General features: G+C 41.9%; 1 protein-coding gene across 1 annotated transcript in view; it reads right to left on the bottom strand.

The window, feature by feature from the left end:
* shroom4 (shroom family member 4) overlaps positions 1–23066 on the bottom strand; it is a 70490-nt gene extending 47424 nt beyond the window's left edge. Inside the window, 1 exon segment of the mRNA XM_051400414.1 lies at positions 22771–23066. Within this exon segment, the coding sequence (XP_051256374.1) occupies positions 22771–22893 (123 nt within the window). The 5' untranslated portion in view covers positions 22894–23066.
* Between the last annotated feature and the right edge of the window lie 1300 nt (positions 23067–24366).

Genomic DNA, 24366 nt, shown 5'->3' with positions numbered 1-24366 from the left:
ACACACACACACACACACACACACACACACACACACACACACACACAGAGAGAGAGAGAGCTCCCAAAAACATGGATGGTTAAGAAACTCAAATACACAGCAATAAAATGACCTCTCATTATCCAGCAATGTAATACATGCAAGACCCCACAGAAATAAACAAAAAGGACTAAAAACACACACACACACACACACACACACACACACACACACACACACACACACACACACACACACACACACACACACACACAGACACACAGTTCAATGCTTGGCTCTGCTAAAAGTATCAGTGTACCGTTAAGCTCAAAGAGTAATCTGTCATTTTCCCATGGATAACGGGGGGAAGGAAGAGGCGAGGAACGGAAAAAAGAAAGGCAGGATTAGAAGGTGATGAAGACGAGGGGAGGAGGGGGTGGGAGTAGCCTTTAGAGGAACGGGGAGGTGAGGATGAAGAGAGGACGGGGACGGCGGGGAAGGTGAGGAGGATCAGACGGAAAGTATGAGGAGGGAAGGGAAGCACGGGAGGATGAAGGGAGGCGGGAAAGAAAGAAAAATGAAGGGATGAGAGCGTAAGAAGAGGAGGATGAAGAGAGAAAAGGGAGGAAGGGAAGGTGATGAGGAGGAGGAAGAGAGGGTTTTATATACTTAACCCCAGCTAGCAGGTATGCGGGGGTATAATGAGAGTGCGGTAATAAGAGAGTTTATTATGTGCAGAGCAGGCAGATGTATGTTTTCTGTGTGTGAGTGTGTGTGTGTGTGTGTGTGTGTGTGTGTGTGTGTGTGTGTGTGTGATGATGTCATTAACCGAAGCCCATTTCTTCACACAGGAGGAGTTGGAAGCTGTTGCAGGTTGACATCATATCTTTTCCACTTACAGCGTTTACAGCTCGCTTACGACGACGTCATCCCTCCGGATTATTTTATATTAATATTGTTTGACTGACTGATTGTTCCTTGTGGAAAGAGCTGCAACACACATCTTATTACCATTAAAACCATATATTTCTATATTTTTCTATTTATTTACTTATTTTTATTTATATTTTTCATCGTAATTTAGTCAATTTTATGTTTACGATTCTTCACTTTTGCTGTCTTTCTTTCTTTTCTCTTACTATGTGTATTAGTTATGCACCAGAGTAACAAGGTAAATTACTTGTATGTGAAAACAATGAACCAGATTCTGATATAAAACACAGAAAAGTAGCAAATCCTCACATTTGAGACACTTAAACCGGAGAATGTTTGAGATTTTTTGCTTGATAAACCGCTTAAAACTGTTGTTCTCGACCCACATCAGGCCGTGGACCCGTATTAGAGAAGATCTAGTGATTCCATAACTGTCTATACTGCAGATTGGCATTGTAATTCTCCTCCTCATCCTCCCATTGGGCTAACTCTGAGTCAATAAAAGTGAATTTAAAATATTCCCACAGTCTTAAAAGGATTAAACTGATGAATCAACATCGTTCTGATTGTAATCATCTTAATCCTTTACCTGGTTTACAACCTCTAAAATGGCAGAATACCTTAAAAAGAAAGGTTTATTAATCGCATGTTACCTGATGTGGTTCAGTCTTTAGGTATTGGAGAACAGTTTAACACACTCAGCAACACGTGACGCCATTAAAATAATGAAAAGTCCTGAAGGAACTGCCACAGAAACAGCTGAGCGGACAGAAAACAGCTCCAGAGATAAACTGTCTGAACTCGAGAAAGAGAAAACGACTCTACCAGAGCCAGGTTATCAATACTGATTGATCTGTGTGTGTGTGTGTGCTTCTTAAACTCGCTTGTTTGTGTGTCAGTTTCAAAGAGCTTCAGTTCAGTGTGTGTGTGTGTGTGTGTGTGTGTGTGTGTGTGTGTGTGTGTGTGTGTGTGTGTGTGTGTGCGCGCCATGCTGCTGTGGGATGTCCAGACAGGGTGAGGCCAGGCAGACGGAGAAGAATGCCCTCTCTGTGTGCTGAGAGACACACACACACACACACACACACAGGTCAGACACACCCTTTTATTTTTAGATATGAGGGGTGACTTCATGTGTGTGTGTGTGTGTGTGTGTGTGTGTGTGTGTGTACTGTGGCACGTTGCCCGTTATTGTGCCCTGGGGGAAGAAAAAAAAACGGGAATCCCCATGCTGGTCACAGGTTGTCATCACCTGACACTGACACACACACATACACACACACATACACACACACATACATACACACTGAACTGCATGGAACAACAGCCTCTTTATCAAAAACTGAAACGATCAGCCTGAAGATCATTAACAGCGGGGTACAAAATGATCCTGCAGCAGTGTGTGTGTGTGTGTGTGTATATGTGTGTGTGTGTGCGTGGGTGTGTATGTGTGTGTGTATATGTGTGTGTGTGTGCGTGGGTGTGTATGTGTGTGTGTGTGTGTGTGTGTGTGTGGGTGTGTATTCCTGCAGTTCTGACACAGATGATTAACACAGAAAACATCTGCACTTCAATATTAAACAGCAGGAGTTACCCACTCTTTACAGTACACATCTGTGTGTGTGTGTGAGTGTGTGAGTGTGTGTGTGTGTGTGTGTGTGTGTGTGTGTGTGTGTGTGTGTGTGTGTGTGTGTGTGTGTGGGGGGGGGTCACTGCAAGGCGGTGCCTAAACATGTACATGTAAGACCTCACATTACTGAAAGGCAGAGACAGAAAATTAGTAGCTCTCTGGATAACTTTCAGGAGGTCTGGTAGTGAACGGTGTGTGTGTGTGTGTACACTGTACACACACACACACACACACACACACACACACACACACACACACTCACAGAAAAGATGCTCTGGCAGTGAGTACGACGCAGTTTGGGAAAAGTTGTGTCATTTCTGTGACGGTGAGGATAAAGCGAAGGAAACTGTTTCACATTTGTTTACACGAAGACGTCCAGAGAATAAAAAAGAAAGTCGGAACCAATGCGTCATATGGGAATCACACACACACACACACACACACACACACACACACACACACAGAGGGAAGCCATTCTCATATGTTTACAACATCTTTAAATATCACTCATTCTGTCTTTTTAAATGGCCTGAAGCTCACAATCAATCCTGAACTCCAGACTCGTGAGGTTAGACGTTCACCTCCCGAGTGTCAGAGTTTAGAGTAACTCTTCCCGCTCCTCGTCTGTGTTTGTTAATGTGGTATATTCTGAGGCTGACGTGATGAATAAACATCACTACCAGAGTCAATAATAATTAGTCCTTGAGCGTCTCGTCTAATCTGAGGAGGGTAAACTTCTATGTTGTTTATAATATCGTGGTTAAATGCTCGTTTCATGCCACACTGCCTCACTGAGGGCTTTTTAAAGAGGTTATAAACAAGAGATTGTGATTTAAAATGCACACGAGATAGAAAACAGCTCAGTTCAGGTGAGTTTTTTTGTGAATGACCTTAACTGGCAAGTTTTACAGATACACAGCTAGATCTGGAGAATGCCGATTTCTGGGTTTCTATCGGACATGTGCTCGATGGAGACGGAGAAATGCTGAGTCAGCTTAGCGGCCGGACGAAAGGAAAATATCACTAAATGCAGCGATGCGTCCTTGCGTTCAGCAAAAAGACATCCGAACCCCGGGCTGAATCTGAAACTGACTCAGAGTAAAGCCGCTGTGAGCCGAAAGAAGCCGGTTTCAAGATCTCCCAGTTGAAATCAGAGCAGAAGATGAACAACAAAGTTACAAAACACAAGCTTGTGTGAATAAAAACAACATTTTTGGGGTAAGAAACCTCCAATGATCAGGCTTCAAATGGATTCATTTGATCAATTACACCTGTGTTTGTTCTGTTGTGACATGTCTGTCTAAAATCTAAATCTAAAACGGTTCCATCTCTTCTTTAGAAATCGGTTTCCAGGACCTTTTCCAGGATGTTTTGATACAGGACAGGACTTGTGCACCCCATCATAAACCTGCAGAGTCCCGCAGACTCCAGCTAAACATTGATAAGCAACATTAACGACATCACAAAAACAAACAAAGGGAGTTCAGAGTGTAAGGGGACAATTAAATAGAGCCATCAACCTCATGCTCCCAGAACCCCCCTCAACCTCAACCTCAGGACAAAGACCCTCCGAGGACCGCCTGCTGCACACCAGCTTCACACTCCTGCTTTTGTCTGCAAACATAATGTCTCAACCCGAGTTACATTTTTGGAAACAGCGGGTTGTTTTTTTTTTAGCGACGTGGAAACATCGTCTCAGGGCTGCGGAGGTCGACGCTGCCAGTTCTTCTTGCAGCTTTTTGGAGGTTAGAGCCCGGTTTCCACCACATCCCTTGTTTTTATAAGTGTTTGAATTCACCTTAATTTCCACTGTCGGTACAAGAGCTGTTGTACGGTCACGAGTATGAGTCACTCCGGGGGGGTCTGACCTACTCTTTAGAAAAGAGGTCAAGGGCTGTGAATGCAAGAAATCACTCTCGCATTAAGCTCTCTCTTGAGCGTGGGAGGAGCGAGGCACCGCCAGTTCCAGCGGTTCAATTCCCTCTGTATGTACTTGGAAAAAAACCTGGAAGATTCTCTGTAGCGTTCCCTTATTTGAATCAGGGATCTAAGGAACAGAAGTTGTTGTATGTTCTGACTTAATAGACACTGAAAGGAGCTTTTTAGAGAGTTAAAAAAGGACATAAAGTCTTTTTAAAAACCTTTTAGGGAACCACACATAGTTTAATTTACTGCTCCGTCTCACCTAACGTCTGGTGCAGATCTTTCAGATTTTATCGGATGTATTTAGAAAACACAGCCTAAAAGATTTACTGTGGACTCGGACAGTGAACGTCCCCCCCCCAACTGCTTTAAAACACATTTCATGTCCAGTTGAGGCCGAAATAATCCCAGTCGGAACCGGCAGAGTGACTGACAGGTGACTGAGGTGGTCCAGGTGTCACAATATTGTCTTATCCACGTCGTCAAAGTCATCTTAATTCACCCGATACCTAAAAGTCCTTCATGCCTAATTCCAGCGTCTCAGTTATGAGGATTTGTGGTTAAACTTTATTTTATTCTATAGTAAACTGAATATCTTTGAATTTTGGACCTTTAAGCAACTTTGATTGTGTCCCTTTGGGTTTTTAGGGAAACTCTTGACTGGCATTTGTCACTATTTTCTGACATCTTACAAACCAAATGATTGATGGATTAATCGAGAGAATAAATGTCAGGTTAACTGATAATGTAAATAACCTAAATCACTGGTTACGGTCTCAAAAAGTAATTTTTAGAGTACACAGAAGTGAAAATATTCTGTATTTCACAAGAAAATTATAGAAAAGTCAGAAAAAATAAACATATTTAAAACATATTTGATTCTTTTTACCCTTTAAGATGATTTATGATACCTCAGTTACACTGGATCCCTTTATTTGGGTTGGTTTAAAGCAAGGAACTAGACCTTTTCTTGCACCTATAACCAAGACATTTTCCAAATAATGGCCAATAAAGTTCCTAACAAACAGCAAACACACCCAGATTTCAGTCTACGTCTCTCCGTGTGGCTCTACAGGTGAAGCAGAGTCACCACAATAATAAAAAAAAAGAGTTGCTATCCTCCATTTTAAGGAGATGCAAGCACGCACACGTGACAAATAAGCTCTCGGGGACACACACACACACACACACACCCTCCGTCAACCTCTGCCCTCCAGTCTGAGCCTTGTGAGCTTCTCCTCCCTTCCTCACACCCACGCTCGCACAAGGCCTTCTTTATCAGGGCGGGAGGAGGGGAACGGCGAGGATGGAAAAAGAAGAAGAAGAAGAAAAAAAAAAAAAAGCTCCCACGCTCTCACACCAGCAGTTAGTGTGTGTGTGTGTGTGTGTGTGTGTGTGTGTGTGTGTGTGTTTGTGTGTTTGTGTGTTTGCACATACACTGATGTCTAGCTCCATTGATCCCTGATGTTGCAACTCGGGGTGTGTTGTCGTTAAGCGGCCCTTGTTTTTCCCATGAAATCATTAAAAGGGAGGTAAAACGGAGGAGCGACCTTCTGGGTGAAGCTGAAGTTGGAAAAGGTGGAGACCCCGTGGACCCTGACACAGTGGGTTCAAATTCAATACAAGAGTGGCAACACCGGAGAGGAGGAGGAGGAGGAGAGAGAAAGAGAGGGAAGGGAAGGAATATTTGAAAGAAGTGGAGAGGGAAGGATAGAAAAGGTAAGGTGAGGAGGGGAGAGATTGGGAGTAAGGAAAAGGAAGGAAATGAGCAGAAAAGAAGGGAAGGAGAGATAAGAGGAGAGGAAAGTAAAGGGGAGATGGGGGATTACAAGTAAAGAGAGGGAAGGATAGAAGAGTAAAGGGAAAGAAGAGGTGATTAGGGCTAAGGAAAGAGAAGGAAAAGGAAGTAGAGGAGAGGAAAGGATAGGACATGAGAAAAAGATTTAAAAGAAGAGGAAAGGGAGAGATGATAAGAGGAGAGGAAAGTAAAGGGGAGACGAGGATAGAAAAGGAGAGGAGAGGAAACGAAAGGAATGGAAAGAAGGAAAAGGAGAAGACATGGGAAGAAAGGAAAGAATAAAGAGATGACAAAAAAAGCAAAGAAGGGGAAGGAGAGAAGAGGAAGGAGAAGAAGGAGAGATGTGTAAAAGGGAAAAGGAAACCCAGAGATGGACAGAATAATACCCCACCAACTTTCCTTTGGTTATTTCTGATCGATCAATCTCGTATTAATCACTAACATCCTGAGGTTTAGTCACATGGATCAACACCAACATGTGAGTAAATACTTCCCCTCTCTCTCTCTCTCTCTCTTCTCTCTCTCTCTCTCTCTCTCTCTCTCTCTCTCAGGTTGAACAGTGTATGTTTTGTTTGAACCAGAGCAGGAATGTTTCTCTGTGTGTTTCTATATTCCCCCGATCTGTTTGCCTCTCGCAGCTTCGTCCGACTTCAACGCACACACACGCAAGCACACATGCACACTCTCACACACACACACACACACACACACACACACACACACACACACACACAGACTCCCCTTCATTGAGACATTCAACGTCCATCATGTGTCAAAATAATGTTGTTTTGGGGTGTTTGCACTCATGTCAAGATGTTTTTGTTGTAGGTTTTTCCTTAAAATGTCCCTTTTCTATCATTTAGTGAACTGACAACCCCCACTTCAGTGACATATTTTATGTATATTTCATATTATATTAAAAAACTGTACAATGAACCCAAACAGTGAACTCAGTAACTGCAGGAAGTTTGTGTAAAACAAGTGACTTTGGATGAATTTTAAGCAAATTATTTCCTGTTTTGGGAACTTTTTATACAATTCTCTGTCTGTTTTATGTATTTATTTAACATTTTGTAACAAGCACACATCCCTGACACTTGGCCATTGTCCTATTTAGACTATTTACTTTACTTTTCTGCACAAAAGTGAACCGTTTTCTAGCACGCCTTAAAATCAAGAAGGCCTCGTGACCCCACCGTGGAGCTTTGGCGACCCCTAGTGGACGTCGGGAACCATTGTTGTACGGTTTCTAGTTGTTTCATATTAATTTAAACTAAGTTTTCATAGAAAATTCTTTAAAAATTTGGTACATGTGAAGCACAAGAGTAAAGCTAACCCAATTTTAAAGGCTATTAGATGGAGGGGTATTTAACCTGAGCCGTACTCCTTCCCATATCTCATCCCCGTATGTGTGAGGACTCAAGTTCTAAGCTTCCCTAACTTTACCCTAAATTACATAAGATGTCACTTATAGTCACACACGGTGCATAAAAGGAGATTTATCTTAACCTTGGTCTTCTTCAACAAGGTGGGACTACACTACGTTCAGCTGCTCAGAAAGGAGGACAGATTAAGATGGAATTAGTAATGGAAATATCTTCATAATATAGCGCTATGAACACTGTAGTGGCCCCCTCCTGAGTTAGAGACCCCTGGTGTCGTGTGAAATCATGTCTGCCGAGCTTATCCTCCGCCTGTTCTTGTGCAATTTGGCCAAAAGAGAAACAGGAAACACATAAAACATCCAACTGATACCAATCTGGACAGTTACATAACCGATTTCAGCCACAGAATAACTGATATAAAAGACGTATTGTGCCGGTCGGATGGGAGCCGGGATCACCAAGAGCAGCAGTCTGACCACCAGAGTTAGTTTAAATCATTTTGGACTCGTCCAGAGTGAGGTTTGTTAAACCCCGAACACAGAACAAAAGCACATAATGGATGCGAATCGAACTGTAATTGGTTTATTTGGACTCTATTTAGACTATTTTGACTTTTTTTAATGGTCTCATTTGATGTTCTTAACAAGATAAATGAGGAGTAATACCTTTTTAACTATCTTTATTACCACGCTGACGTTTATTCCAGCGCATTCCTCCGCGTACACACAAACCTATATATCTAAAACGACTCTGCGGCTTTCTCGTGTTTGTTTTTAATCCGGAAAATATTTCCAGCAATTATTTAAAATGTTTAAAATGTTTAAAATGTGCTGCGGCCGCTTTCTGGTGGGTCTCCTCACTCGTATATTTTCATTAGCCGAGCTCCCGGGACGAGACTAAATATTTTAAATTCAAATTAAAAAGTCCTGCCCTCCTCCTCCCCCTCCTCCTCCTCCTCTTCCTCCTGCCGCTTGAAGAGGGGCCAAGAAATGTAGCGACACTTGTTTTTGCTTGGCTTAAAAGTCCTGTAACTCGGGCGGCGTATGAATTCAGGAGGATACACAGATGTGACGAGGCATCTTATGTGTAAATGTCATGACGAACGACCACGAAAAGCTGTAACCTTGTTGTTAAATTCATGTTTTAAGAGGGTAAAGTGAGGAAGAAAGGAACATTTAGTGATTTTTTTTAATGTTATTGGCTTCTAAAACATGCATACTTATACATTTTATGAGCCTATGAAAACAGTTTTCTCCACTAAAAGCCTGTTTTTGTTGTTTTTTTGGGGGGAGGTCTGCAGCAGCAGGAGTTTCCCCCCGGTAAGAAAGTGACTCAAGGGAAGAAGAGCTGAGAAGGTGAGGATGACTCAGCTGCCGAGGGGTGAAAACACAAAGACTTAATTTCCAGACGTCACTGCGCCGCCCGCAGCGTTTGATTGACAGGCGATCTGAGGCAGAAACCCGACTACTTTACACCAAAGATGTTCTTACCACCTTAAGCTCCACTAATGCCATTAAAATCTCCCTTAATCTGTGAAAACAAGCCCCTCATTACAGACTCCGAGCTGTCGGGACCACATCAAAGCTCTGCTTCCCAGAATGCTTAGCGAAGGAGCAGAGCAGCGCCAAAGCTAACCCCCCAACCGCCGCCGCCACCGCCGCCCTTTTCAACTCTCGGGCCAACCTGTCGAACCTTAACCCTCAACCATCATCCAGGTCAATACATCATAAAACACACACTCAAAACTCCCATAATCCACCACAACAACCCCCCCCCCCACACACACACACACACACACACACACACACACACACACACACACAAACTGGGTCTTTCTAATCCACCATAAAGCTGACACTCAAACACTGACACTTAACCTCACTCATACACTTAAAGAGACACTCACACACACTATATGTAACACATGTAACACAACAAAGGGGGGGACACCGGGGCTCTCTGGGGGGGGGGACACAAATACACAAATGAAAACAGTTTGACTCTGAGAGGTTTTTATGAGGACGCTCTGAGGCTGCGAGCTAAAAGAAACACAAAGGAAACACAAAGGAAACAGTCTGTTCTGGTTACGCAATCTGGGACAAATAATCCAGAAAAATATCACATGTACAGAAACAGGAAAACAATCTTTAGGGGATTTTTGTTTTTAGATGCATGCAGGTGTATTTAGAAGCAACAACAGCAGATAGCACTTTATTTTAGGGCTGCACGACATTGTAAAAACATCATATTGTGGGTATATTGACAGATACTGCGACTACGATAAGAATCACGATCAGTGTAAGATTTATTATTTGTGCCTCACAAATTACATTTTCACTAAAATAATTTATTAAAATCTTGAAGTTGAGACATTCTTGGGCGTCTGCACCGAACACAAACACAAGATTTGTAGTCCAAGGCATCTCTTAAGAACTACAGACCTTTAACCTAACAATTGCCGCTCATATTGCAATTTTGATATCATTTCGATTAATTGTGCAGCTCTACTTTATTTCCACAGTTACTAGAAATTTGTTCTAAACATGGATATTATATAATTAAAGTTTAAAATAAAATCCAGCTGCTGTATTTTCTTTTACAACTGGTGTTAAATCTGTTGTCCGAGAAGACCTGGAGGACACACAACAAGCTAAAAGTAGCTATAAACTATACTTTACTACTAAGTACTTCTCTAGTTCAGAGGATTTCAAGTGTACAACCTCTACACGGGGTTGATTTTAACCCAAACGTGTGGGTTTGAATCCCATATTAAACCAAACCCAACAACATCTGACCAACCAATGAGAAGACAGATGAGAAGTCAGATCATACTTTTATTAATTAGGTGAAACATGAAACATTAATGCAATAAAAATAAGGTAAAATATTCAATTTGGCATCATTAAAGGAAATGTTAAAGTTAGCTATAGTATATTAACCTTAAATGTGCCTTGTTACAAAGTGAGCATTACAACTACAAAGATGTTTCCCATAAAGTAAATGTGACTTTTTTATTTTGTCTTCTTTTATGGTGTGTGTCAGTTGAAATATAAACTGCGTCCACACACACACACACACACACACACACACACACACACACACACACACACACACACACACACACACCCCTGGCTGAGAGTTTCTGGTGGAGTATGGAAGCCATTAGATCCGGTGCCTAACGCTGACAATAGCAAAGCTCAAAAGGTCAGCAGCCTGGTGGGAGCACAGACGGACCGGATTGATCCATCAATGTCATAATGTGTGTGTGTGTGTGTGTGTGTGTGTGTCTTCTTTATCTCTCTCTCACACACACACACACACACACACACACACACACACTTAAATAGAGGTGAAACATTAACTTCCTAATGTGCACTAACTGACCTCGTCTCTCCTCCGCTCTCCGCTCTGGTTTGTGTGTTTATAAGCGAGACAAAGAGAGTTAATGTGCTTCAACAGCTTTCAAAACTCTTTCTCTTCATATTATTATTATATTATTTAGTCTTTTTTTTAAATCTGGGCTTCATTTCAAGTATTTTTATGGAAAAGCTGAGGCCAGAAATTGATAACAATTAGATCCAAAACCACGTTAAGTTCCTTGAGGCCTTTTTTTTGTAGATAAAAAGTTGATGGATGGAAATAAATCTTGGGGTTAAAGCTGTTTTGAAACAGTGGTTCTCAGCATTTATTAACCTCAACATCCTCCAATGTTTGTGGACCTGCCGTTCTCTGCCTCAGTTTTTACATGAAACCGATTATTAGTCGACAATAACTTGCTCAACGCCTTCGTGATGGGCGTTAAATCCAAGAATCAGCAGTTAATTGAACAGCTGTAGACAGATTTGCAGATCAGCGAACATTCAGCTTCTAATTAATATTAAAAACAACAACAAAAACCACCTATGGGTAACTACCCTGAATTAGGTAACAGTTCTGTTTATTTCAGGTGAGAGATTTATGTTTGTGCCGTTAACCGGAGCACCAAATAGGACTTTTAATCAAAATGTGCTGACAGTTGTGCAGTGTGTTTAAACCAGGTTAGATTAGCTCGGTTTTAAGGGGGTTTAACTACATAAATCTGCTTTAAATTAAACTTTTAAAAAGGTACCCAGTGGAGTTTTTCAGCTTCCATCCAGGTTTGGCTCAAATTTTAACCAAATTTACATCAGCTAAAGGACATTTTCATCCACTACTATTGACTGCAAGCATTAAGATAAACAGTTGGTGGCAGTAATTCTCCAGTTGGGTGCCATTAAACCATTGCAGAAGAAGGTGCCATGAAAAGAGCTACAGTCAAACATTAAAACCAACAAAAATATGAAAACACAGCGGAAATATGGGAAATTTGCGATAATTTGACTGTTTTTTTTTTAAAAAACCTGGTGCTTTTAAGGTGTTTTTATGTGTAAATTGAAAATATAATTATAATCAGGGGGATTTAAAGACACTTAACGGTAGGGATGTAGCCAAAAAGTGCCAAGAAACAACATTACAGGTTCCAAAATCCTTTAAAAGCTGTGTCGTTTTAGGGAGAAACAGTGAATGTGAATATATGTTTTGTTTGTTTATGAAACTCCACAGGACAACTTCTCACTTTGTTGCTTATTGAATCATGAATATTGAGAGGGGGATACACTTTTCAGAGGCTCAAAACAAATATTAGGACAGAGTATTTTCAACACAAGAAGAAACACGCAGACAAGAAGACAGGAAAGCATCAATCTGCCAGCTGTGTCCAGAAATCTGAAACCTTTTACTCTCCCCTGGCTGCCCTCTTTTCTCCCCCCTCCCCCCTCCCTACCTCCTCTATCTTTTGATCTATTCTCTCTCCATCCATCTATTATCCAGCTATCAGCCTACAGCTAAAGCAGCTGAAGACAACCTCCGCTCCTCCTGTTTATATTTTAATCAAATCGTCTCGCCAATTTCTTTTTTTGCTCTTGGTCTGTTCTCTTCATTCACCTTTTTTTATCCTCCTTAATCCACCGTCTTCCTGTCTCATTCTTACGTTTCTATCCTTCTGTCTGTCCCACTTCATCCATCTTTCCCACATTTCCCTCTCCCATCCATCGCCATCACACCCCGACTGTCTCTCCAACTCATGCAGCTCAATCTCTTACGCAAAAAACTCAGTCTGGATGCTTCTAGTAAAACCTTTGGATGTCTTAGTTTCTTGTTAAATGATAGAAAACTCTACCGTTACACCAGAGGACTGCTCCTCTGATGAAACTGGACTGCTCTTTACTTAATTAAAATGTTTCTGCAGAGGTAACAAGTCTTTAACCACGAAAGAAACATACAAATAAAGTACGTTTTTTTTAATAAAAACTGTAAAAAAGCATCATCAAGCAGCACCTTCATCCCCTACGACTCCACAGACAGCTCGAAAAACCAGCTATTTGTTGCACATTTTAGGGGCAGTACATGTATCCCACAGTCTCCCAACTATACAGCCTGTCATTAAGAGTTCTTCACATTAAAAGTATTTAATTAGTCCAGACTTAAGTACAGTTTTTGTATCCCGCAGTGGTCAAAAAAATGCTGTTTCAGAGCCTTTCTTTTATTATAAAATGAATAAATTTCCAGCAAAGCCACTAAATCCCTCTAATTTATGTGAAGAGACATCGAATATTGATTATCAGCAGCTTTTAATCAGCTTTCAGAAACCCGAATCCGACCCGAATTTGGGCAAACTCCTCATAACTCTCCAAACCGACAGGAATGCAACACACCCACTGTCCTCCTCCTCCTCTTCCTCCCCTGCGCCCACAAATTTTGGTTTCATCGCTCAGAAGTTCCATTCATCCATCGAGGAGCGAACGCGAGGGAGGTTACGACTCGCAAAAATCCCACTTAACATCCTCCCCGAATAACCTGCATCGCCTGACAAGCACGGGGGGAGGAAAAGAGGGATGTTTCCGTCCGACGCCACCGAGGGCAGACGGGAGGAACGACGACGACGAGAGAAGATCCAGTAAACAAAGAGAGTTTTGTGTCATTTTAGACCTCAAACTGGAGTCGACTTGCCAGGGTAGCCACGAGAGAGTGGACCGCACTGCATGGTGGAATTTGTGCTTTGTGTGTGTGTTGTGTGTGTGTGTGTGTGTGTGTGTGTGTGTGTGTGTGGGTACATTCTTTGGGGTTTTGGGCATGGCTTCGTTGCAATAAACTGTAAACATATAAACACAGACGTACAGAAAACACAACACACACACACACACACACATAAAAGTTGTGCTTGTAACAGTTTCTTAATCCGACGTAATGGCTCGGAAACTGCGTTTAATGTCGGCAGCGGTTGGTGGAAAATGTTACAAAGAAGGGGCCGAAAACCAGGAAACAAAGGTGGGATTATGGGGTATTCCAGCATCGGACAACATGGGATGATAATTACAGGACAGCACTGCAACTGTCAGTCAGTAAATGAACTAAATGTTTTTGGTTAAAGGCCCAGTTGGTAGTTTAGTGGCATATACAGCCCTTGCGAGCTCAGAGGAGCCGTCTGTCGATAAAAACGTCTCATTTTAAGGTAATAAAAACATAAAGATTCTGATATTCAGGTGATTAAACACTCATTTAAACACACCTGTGAGTATTTTATTCCATTCCTGCCAATGTGACACACTGGACCTTTAACAGCACCAGTTAATCATCTAAATACTCGGCGATTAATCGATCACTAATCGAGTTTTGGCCAATAAAAGAAGTTTGATAAAAGAAACCCTAACAACTAAAGTCAAGGTGCACTTGCTTTGTGTCTTTCTTATTATGACACAATGAATCCCACAAATGTTTTCATACTGAGGCCACAACTTTCTTAAGTTCTTCTTAAGTGCATATTAAAAAGTACTTTGCTTGAGTGTTTCCATGTTATGCAACTTTAAACTACTCCACTATGTGTATTTGTGTGACAGCTTTAGTTAAAGTCACTCCAGGAGACTTTGAATTTGACTTTTTTCTGACAAACAGAAAGAGGAAATGTTCTTTTATCCTTTATTTCTCCTACTTCTTAAGCTAAAGAAAGCTTTCGATTCGCTGGAAAACGCATTGTCACAAAGCAGAAAACAGTCTGTTTTTCTTATGAAAAGTTGTCTTTTTAGAGATACAACGTGGTTCCCACAGGACAGCGACTCTACAAACATATGATGAGATAAGATTAAACTACCCAACAGTTTACAAAGTAGTTAAAATGAGCTCAACCTGAAACATAGACAGCAGTAAAAATGCAACATACAGACGAATGCAGCAGGAATACGAATCCAAAAACATCAGATATAACAATAAAACACTAACAGGGACCATTTCACTGCAGGATGAGTACTTTAAGTACATTTTGCTGATACTAATTACATACTTTTACTTAAATAAGTAGTGGAGTATTTTTACAGTATCCACTAACGGATCTCGGGGGGTCAAAATGTGCAAATCAGCAGAACACAAACCCCCAACAGGGGTCTCAGAAACTGTCCCCCATCGCATCAAGATGCAATTTTGGTGTAATCTGAGGACAAAAAAACATGGCTGAGTGTGTGTATATATGTGTAGATGTGTGTGTGTGTGTGTGTGTGTGTGTGTGTTGTGTGTGTGTGTGTGTGTGTGTGTGTGTTTGTTGTGTGTGTGTTTAATGTTACCCCCCAGTGAGAGGGTAAAGGGGGGGTTTCTGAAAATGCAGAGTGTCGGACAAAAACAATAACAACAGCAGCAGCCTCAGGTCAGGACTTTACACCCCCGATACACACACACACACACACACACACACACACACACACACACACACACACACACACACACACACACACACAACTATGTCATGTATCTTTTATATCTTCTCATTTTCCCTGACACACACTCACACACACTACAATAATAACAATGTTGTGTGTGTTTGAGGGTCAGTGTACTAATGTACCTACACACAAAGAGAGGGTGTTATTTTTTGTGTGTGTGTGTGTGTGTGTGTGTGTGTGTGTGTGTGAGTGAGAGAGAGCGAGAGCCTCCAGACGTAGCCTAAAAGAAACAGCTAAAGGCTCCACAGATCAGAGATAGAGACATTCCAACCCCACCCCAACACACAATAACACACACACACACACACACACACACACACACACACACACACACACACACACACACACACACACTGCCTGTAACTTTACTTATTCCCAAGCTGTGGTTCAGTTCAGGGATCGACCAATATGGCCGATACAGACAGATACTACCAGTTATTAGGAGGGAATCAAGGAAACCGATAACTAATCAATATTCCATCAACCTGCCAGCGACTGCAGATGATAACAAGCCTGTATGGCTAAATCTGGCACATTTACATAGTAGACTTAAGTCCTCGTGTTAGTTAATGTGGTTTTTAAATAACCAGTAGTAGAGTTTATTTATAAAAGTCATATGTTTAATTAACTTTTCAATATTATCTTTAAAATAAATGATTAATCGATTATCACTCGTGTAACCAATCAGATATTTCTGTGTGCAGGACGCTGAGAGAGACTACATACAGAGCAGCTGCATCAGAGGCACATGAAGAACAACTTTTAATTATTTATTTATGAAATAACGACACAGATGATCGGAAAAATGTTGAATATCGGATCCGATAATGGAACAGGCTAATAATTAATTAATAATCGAGCAGTCTTTGTGTTCTGGGAAATTGTGCTGTCCTTTTTCCGACATTTTACAGACTAAATTAATGGAAAAAGGTTAATAAAAACTAAAAAATAATCCTTGAATCCACTCTGACAGCAGGGCAGCAACTTCCAATCGTCCATCCAGCTCATAAACCCTTTAATTGATATAAAATAGTGAAAAATAAAAATAAATCGTTTGTTTACTCTGACAAACGACCCCAAAACACAGAAGATATTCAAGTTTCTATTACGGCAAATATTCACATTTAATTGGGGGCATTATCTGCTTCATAAAAGGACTTAATATGATTAACTAATTATCAAAATTAAACAGAATTTTCCCTTTTCCGTCCTGTTTTTAATGCAAAAAACTACACAAACACGCTCAAATCTTTCCGCCTCTCTCATCAATAAGCTCTATTGTGGACTAAGTCGCTGCTTCGACATATGTTTTGGGTTAGTTAGGACAGTTAGCAACACACACACACACACACACACACACACACACACACACACACACAGACACAGTAGAGACAATAGCATCTCTATCTGATGGCATCCTCATCTACCCCCCGCAGTGCAGATTGCTACTGGAGGCTACCTTTACTGGAATGCAGGGAGTAACACACACACACACACACACACACACACACACACACACACACACACACACACACACACACACACACACACACACACACACACTGTTTACCAGCCCGAGACATTTGGTTGCATACCTCCGACCACATGTCAAAACATTCTTTGGTAAAATCCCTGGATTTCTGTTACCGTCAACAGCGGGGTTCGAGAGAGAGAGAGAGAGAGAAAGATTATCGTCTCCAATCTTTGTTGCCTGTTCGGGGGCGAATCAGATATTCTTCGCGGCGTTTTGAAAAGACACTCTGCTGCTGGTACGCTTCCCCCCACGAGAAACAACAGGCCAGAAGAAAGAGATCAACATCCTTCAAAAACCCACATTAGAGCCGTTCCCAGGTCGATTTAACTGAGGTGAAACTTGTGCAACAAGGTCTTTTATACTCCTGCAGTAGCCTTTTCGTTCACGTCAAAGCAGATCAATAACTTGCAGAGGACAGGGGATCGATCATTTTAAGGGGTAATTATTCTTTAATAAACCCTGTTGAAACCAGTAGCAAGAGTCAAAGAACGTGATGATCTGTAAGAGTCCAACGCGGAGGCGAGATAACAGCCGTCTCTGATAAGAGTTTCACCTGATCTTGAACGTTTGTTTGAAACTTGAAACCTTTTGATAAAATACATTTGTGTCTCACGCGCGCTGACAACAAAAACTGTGACGACAACGAGAGAACCTCAGATTTAAAGGATTTACTGTCCACTAAGAACCATACAACTCTCTCAACTTTACATCCCCCTTACAAGCAACAATTTACAGCAAATTCAACCGTTTTGTCCGATTGTTTTTGTCCATATTCCGCCGATCTGACCAATCGTCGTAGTTTCCGGCGACTTTAAACCAATGATAGCAGTCGGTCGGTGAACTTTACAGCCAAATGTCAAAATCCTGCAAAAAAAAAAATGCCTAAAAACATCACAATTCTTTAGAGAAGTTGTTGTGAAATCAGGCATTTCTGGCTGCAACTAAATCCTGAAGGGGCTGAATGAGAACATCATGATTCACCAAAAACAGACACCAGAAAGAAGGAGTTCATACACAGGATACATGAATTGTACCTTTGGGGAAACTAAACCCACAAAACTTTCCAGCAGCGTCGTTTCCCTTCACCTCGTTCGCAACCCACAACCCAACAAGGAGCCCAGTCGGAGTTACCTCCCGTCGTCGGTCAGCAGTTCGCTGTTGGTTTCGGTGGTCGGGGCAGCCTGGGAGATGGGCTGATTGTTTGGTGGGCTGACTGAATCCAGCTTTGTAAAGCATGTGGACCACAAAGAAAATGGACCGCTTAGCGCTCAGCCAGTGGTAACCAAGATAGTGGGTCGGTTAATACTCTCTCTCTCTCTCTCTCTCTTTCTCTCCGAGTACTGGACCGGTTTCCTCAGGTGGAAAGTGAATGCACACCATATTGGTTTGAATCTGACATACAAGTAATGAGCTGTAAGGTAGACGGTGCAGTTTAAGTCTAATGAAGCCTCTCTTTCTCTTTGATATCTACTAATATAACTTATAAAAGACATCTTTTGGTATAAAATCTCTTCATAGGAGGTAACAACAACTACTGTGCCTCCAAAACATACACACAGACACACACACGCCATGGAAATAATGACGATAATGAACGATAATGAAGGCTGTGCACCAGTGAGGCTCTGCGTCAGACCACTCAGACAGACTCTAGTACAACATGTAGAGTCTGATGCTCATTTAGATAGCAGACGGGGTCTGCAGAGGTCTGGTGGGAAACACACGAGAGTCCAGAGAGTTCACACAAGCAACTGGGATCCATCAAAACAACCGTTTCTGTGTTAAAAACATTATACGATTTAACTGATTCTTAAATTAACAGCATTCAAATAAACTAAACCAGCCAATGAATTATAACAGCGCCCATCTTTGGAGGTTTTAAGGCGAAGACGGACTCCGAACTGTCCCATGGGAAACACCGCCCTGAAGTCAGGGAGCGCAGCCAACCAGCAGACACGAACTCACAGAAAACATGTCTTCGCCCCCCCCAGCAGAAATCGGCCGGGGAGCTCACAGTAGATCATAAAACCACATATGAAAGTGAGCTGACAGCTCAACAGCAGCTGCTCTGTCAAACACAACAATGAAAGAAACTCACCACTTAGTCATCACGAACCACATTTGACAAAAGGACATATAAAAAAAGCACATGGGAATGACAACTGGTGGAGGTTTAAGTGATGAATTACAACCAAAAACATAGTTTTTAAGTCTGTAAACATACACCGAGGTCAAGCCCAGGCATCCAACATGCACATAAAGTTCATGTTTGTTTGTATTTATGTGTTTTTATTCAATTCAATCTACTTTTATTCAGTTTAAATCATCTTTTTGAGAGCGAGTGTGGATGGTTTTCTGGGATTTTACAATAAAATGTGAGTTTAATGTGGATTAAAGGTCCAGTGCGTAACATTTCAGGAGGATCTATCGGCAGTAATTGAATATAATATCCATAGGTATGTTTTAATTAGTGTTTAATGACCTAAATATAGAAACTGTTACCTTAGAACGAGACGCATTTTATCTACAGACGCCGCAGTTTGTTACCTTAGAACGAGACGCATTTTATCTACAGACGCCGCAGTTTGTCTTCCATAGCGTCCACCGTGTTGACTCGCCATGTTTTAGTGAGTTAGTTGCAATCTGTAACTTTGAGAGGACACAGGTGACAAACATGAAAACTTAAAAAAAATAGAAGAATAAATAAGCTAATAGTGCTTCTCTCAGTGCTGTTTCTTTGACATACAGATATGGATGATGTGTGCACGCCACGCCACCGCACGTACGTTCAACCTAAGCGCGTTTAAGCCGCGAGCTGATATAAGTCGGCCCACAACCGACAGGCTGACTCACTTAAGTGGCTGAGTGACGACAAAGCTAATGGCTGACTTTGAACAGATAAAAAAAAAAAAAAAAAACCTTTAAACTCGCCGTGTCATCACACAGCTGATCGCTGGCCGCAAGGAAAGCAGCATTCAGAGCCGAGCTACACACACACACACACACACACACACACACACACACACACACACACACACTCTCCACAGTGGTAATTTGTTATGGTCTTGGAGGAATGTTGACCAAATGGCTTATATCCCTCCGCTGTCTCTCCGACTCTTGAAGCCACCCTTCCCCCTCCTACAGCAGCAGCGAACATGCTTTCAAAAAGCATCCTGGAAAAGGGGGGGGGGGCACTTTTTTTTATTTATTAATGCACACTCATAGTCCACGACTGCCCCGACAAAACCGCAGAAGACTGACTCGTTCAAACACACTTGAAGGTGATAAATGGTGCAACAAACCCTTCCCATAATGCACTTTAACAATCTAATAAACCTGATGTAAATCTGTGAGACGCGCTCTGAACGCTTTCTGAACCCCCCCCCCTTTTACAGAAGAACCAGAGGTCGGGGCAACGAGGGTACGAGCTACTGCCCAGATCTGGATAAGTGGCAGAAAATGGATGGAGGGGGGTATAAAATGTCATCAAATGTCTCGTTTTGTCCAAAAATGTCCAAAAAATTAAAACATTTTCTATTTATAATGAAGAAAGGCAGCAAATCCACACATTTGAGGAGCTAATTTGGGGCTTTTTTGCTTGATACGAAGCTTAAATGATTAATTGATTTCAGCACTGGCCCCAAAAAGTGATACTGTGACACTCTTCTGCCTTAAAACTCGTGCATGTGCGAAAATAATGCAAGAATTTCAAAATAAAGCCGTTTCACTTCTGCATTCATGCTTCCAGGTGGCGTAAATAAAGACTCCTTATAGGTTTTAAAAGAGTTCATGCTGATTCCTCTCTCTCTCTCTCTCTCTTATGACTGTGTTCAGCCGTGGTCCATACAGACACAGTAAACCTTCAGTGTGTGGAGGCCGATGGAAAACTCTCTCCGGGCCCTTCGCTGAAGCTAAAACACACCTCGACGTTACCTTCCCTCTCTAATGTTCCTCTCTTTCTCCTCCTTCCTTCCTTCCAAGGACTTAACACTTAATCATTAAACACTTTTCTGCACCACAGTTTCCCCCCGCCGTGCAGCACTCACCGCCTCAGCTACTTTACTGTGAGTGTGTTTCAGTCTCTCTCTCTCTCTCTGTGTGTGTGTGTGTGTGTGTGTGTGTGTGTGTGTGTGTGTGTGTGTGTGTGTGTGTGTTTTAACCAGCCACTGGACACAAAACAGCCACAGAGCACAGTTTTTGATTTTTATCTCCTTTAGCAGTCCCAGTCACATTTTCCCAGGGGCTGTGTGACTTAAGTGTGTGTCAGTAAGCGTGTGTGTGTGTGTGTGTGTGTGTGTGTGTGTGTGTGTGTGTTGTTTCCAGATGACTGAGCCTGGCTTTTCCATTGCCCCCGCTGTGGTGCTGTGGCGAATATAAGCAGCGGGGCCGGCCAACATTTACACCACCGATGCGGCCACTTTTTTTCGAACAAGAGTGGGCGAGAGACTAGGGAAGGGAAAGACAGACAGAGAGAGAGAGAGCAGAGGTTGCATGGTCCAACGGCCTACTTATGAACACACACAACAGACAGACAGACAGACAGACAGACAGACAGACAGACAGACCACCCCCAGCAGAACACACACCAATAATTACTTGCAGTAATTCAGAAAGGGCACCCTCCTTTTCTTCCAGGAGCTCCACCGCCCGCGGCCTGAAACCGTGAGAAGGGGTGGAAAAAACGTCTGCCCCCCCCGGGACTTTATCGCACAAGACGAGGTCACGTCCAAATCTCACCAACCCCCCCCAGAAACACACCTGAACACTCGGTGTCATACCTCTTGGTTTCTGCAATACCTAACCAAAAAAAAAAAGAGGGCACGTTTCTGCCACCTGAACTGGTTTTAATCGTCTGTCAGCACTTTTTTTTTACCCCTCTGGATGAATGAAGTGACAGGGAGGTGAACAGAGCCTCGGGAACCCCTTTTACCACCCCTGTTTGGGGCGGGGGTGGGGTGAAACCCTTTGACCTGAACCCCCAAAACCTGCTGCATTACATTAAACAGAGGCTTTTTTATTAGTAGACAGTGAACATCAACATCAGCTTCAGGCAATAACTTTCTGTATTCTCTGCAGAAGAAGAGGAAGAAGAAGACGTTAAAACAAAGCGATGTAGTGGTACCTGGAGACGTGGGTGTACTGCCCCACATTATATGTTATAAACAGTGACATGTGGGCCAGTAGCATCTGCACAATATCCCTTAACTACCACTAAATTAACATTTAGCCACAAGAGGAGGAGGTGCAGATTTTGCCCGCGTACGAGTAAGAAACTACATAATTGTGCATTTTAATAGACGTATATTCCTCATTCCTTCCTCCATCCACTCATAAAAAGGATGAATGGGATTTTAGAAGTGGGTACACTCAATGTAAGTGGGTATATCCCCTTTTTTTGTTTGTTTTTAACCCTCATTTTTTTGAAAGCTTTGGGTTGAAAAGTTGAAACCAAGCAGACTGAAAAACACAAAAAAACAACCTGACCACAAATGCTGTTTTGGTGGTTTTGCATGAAACAAAAATTCCTTAAAGTCAGCCTGAGTGTGATACTGTGCAAATACAACTTAAACCCCCCACAAAAAAAAAAACAACAACAACAAATATATTAAACATATAGAAAAAAAAAAAAAAACGTGAAAAATAAATGAAAATAAAGCAGCTGTAGGCACTTTTAAGCAAGTTTTAGCTAATTTACTTGACAATACGCGCATAAAACCCGCATATATATCGATTTATTGGCATATATATCGAGTTATTGGCATATATATCGAGTTATTGATTATTTATGTCAGTTAGAAGTTTACCTTGGTGATGATGAGCGGCTCGCCGTGCTCGAGCCCGCCTTTCAGCGTGAACCCCCAAGGCGCGCCCCCGCTCAACTGGACCTGAATGCGGTGGAAGGACACGAGCTGCTCAACCGTCTCCATTCTATTCCCTCACGTTCCTTTCCGCTCCCGTTTTTTATCCGTTGGTGGGGGGGGATTTTATTTTGTTAAAAATAAAAAATGTCTCTTCACCTTTTTCTCTCGTTCGCTTGGTTAGCGGTGCCGGTGGCGGGCTTCTCCATCACCCGCTCTCACAACAACAACGAGTGGATGGATGGAGGGGTGGAAGGAAGGAGTGAGTGGAAGAGAGAGAGAGAGAGAGAGAGAGGGGGAGGGAGGAAAAGTTTTGAGCTGGCGTCAAGCGAGTTACGGTCGTAGCCGACATGGCGGTCGCGACTTCCGGTCAAGGAGTTTTGAACGGTGGCTAAAAGTAGACGTTAGCGTGTTTTACACTAAACGCGTATCACACGATCTTACCGGTTGTTTCGTTTCATATATATATATATATTTTTACTTATAACCCGCTTATTCCCCCCAGAATGACCAAATATTACCCTTTTATTTTGAAATGCAGCCCGTGTGTTTCCGGTTACGTTGGCTACTTTGACGCAGCTCCTAAACTTCGGGAAAACTTTGGGAATAGCGTGTTTAGGCGGCCCCGCCCACTATTCCGAAAGGCGGGGATGTGATTGACAGAGAGGTCCGCCAATAGGGAGAGAGGCTCTGGCTGACTGTGACCAATAGGAACGCGAGGAGTGGGCGGGGCTACACGTTGCAAACAACCGCTGTATTGCAATAACACCAGGCAGGCTCACAGCCAAATTAACCATATCAGAAGTGTGTGGTTGCGCCTTTAATTTGAAAACCAGCAATTTTTGTGGTGCACAATAATATTTAGAAGGCTGTTGAATAAATATGACAGCAAAAAACTACAAATCCCGACAGGAATTGTGTATTATTTTGGCTACTACACTACACTGTATTTGGTGGAAAGTATAAGTCAGCATATAAATACAGTTTTTAAGGCACTTGTTGTTGTTATAACGTAATATTTTCACTTGATATTACTCGATACATCCACTAGCCTACTTAGTAAACTTTAAAGATTATTACGCTGTAAAAACCTGGTGAGCGAGTTCAACTCAAACTTTAAAGTTTATTAACTTAAATGGCTTAAAAGAATTGACTTCTTACGGCTCTAACTTGTTTTTATGTGACTAAAATCTTTACACTTTAGGAATTGATGCATACTCGGATATTATGATGATTTATAAACGGAAATAAAAACAAAAATTAAACATTATATTACATTTTTTTGTAGTGATCTTACAACTTACTTCTTTTATGTAGGTATGCTGTTAAGTTTTTACAGTATACATTATAAATTGTTGAATTGCTACAGATTTAACTTACCAATAAGCTTATTAAAAGCAATGGTGGGATGTAAGTACTGTACTTAAGTTCAGTTTTAACATACTTTACATGGGTATTTCTATTTTTACACCACTAAATATTTATACTTCACTACATTTTGGAGGCAAATATTCTACTTTTTACTCCTCTACATGTGTTTCA

Source organism: Dicentrarchus labrax, unplaced genomic scaffold (assembly GCF_905237075.1).
Source record: "Dicentrarchus labrax unplaced genomic scaffold, dlabrax2021, whole genome shotgun sequence".
NCBI lineage: Eukaryota > Metazoa > Chordata > Actinopteri > Moronidae > Dicentrarchus > Dicentrarchus labrax.
Note: the sequence above shows the minus strand (reverse complement) of the source record. Positions and strands in the feature narration are given on the sequence as shown.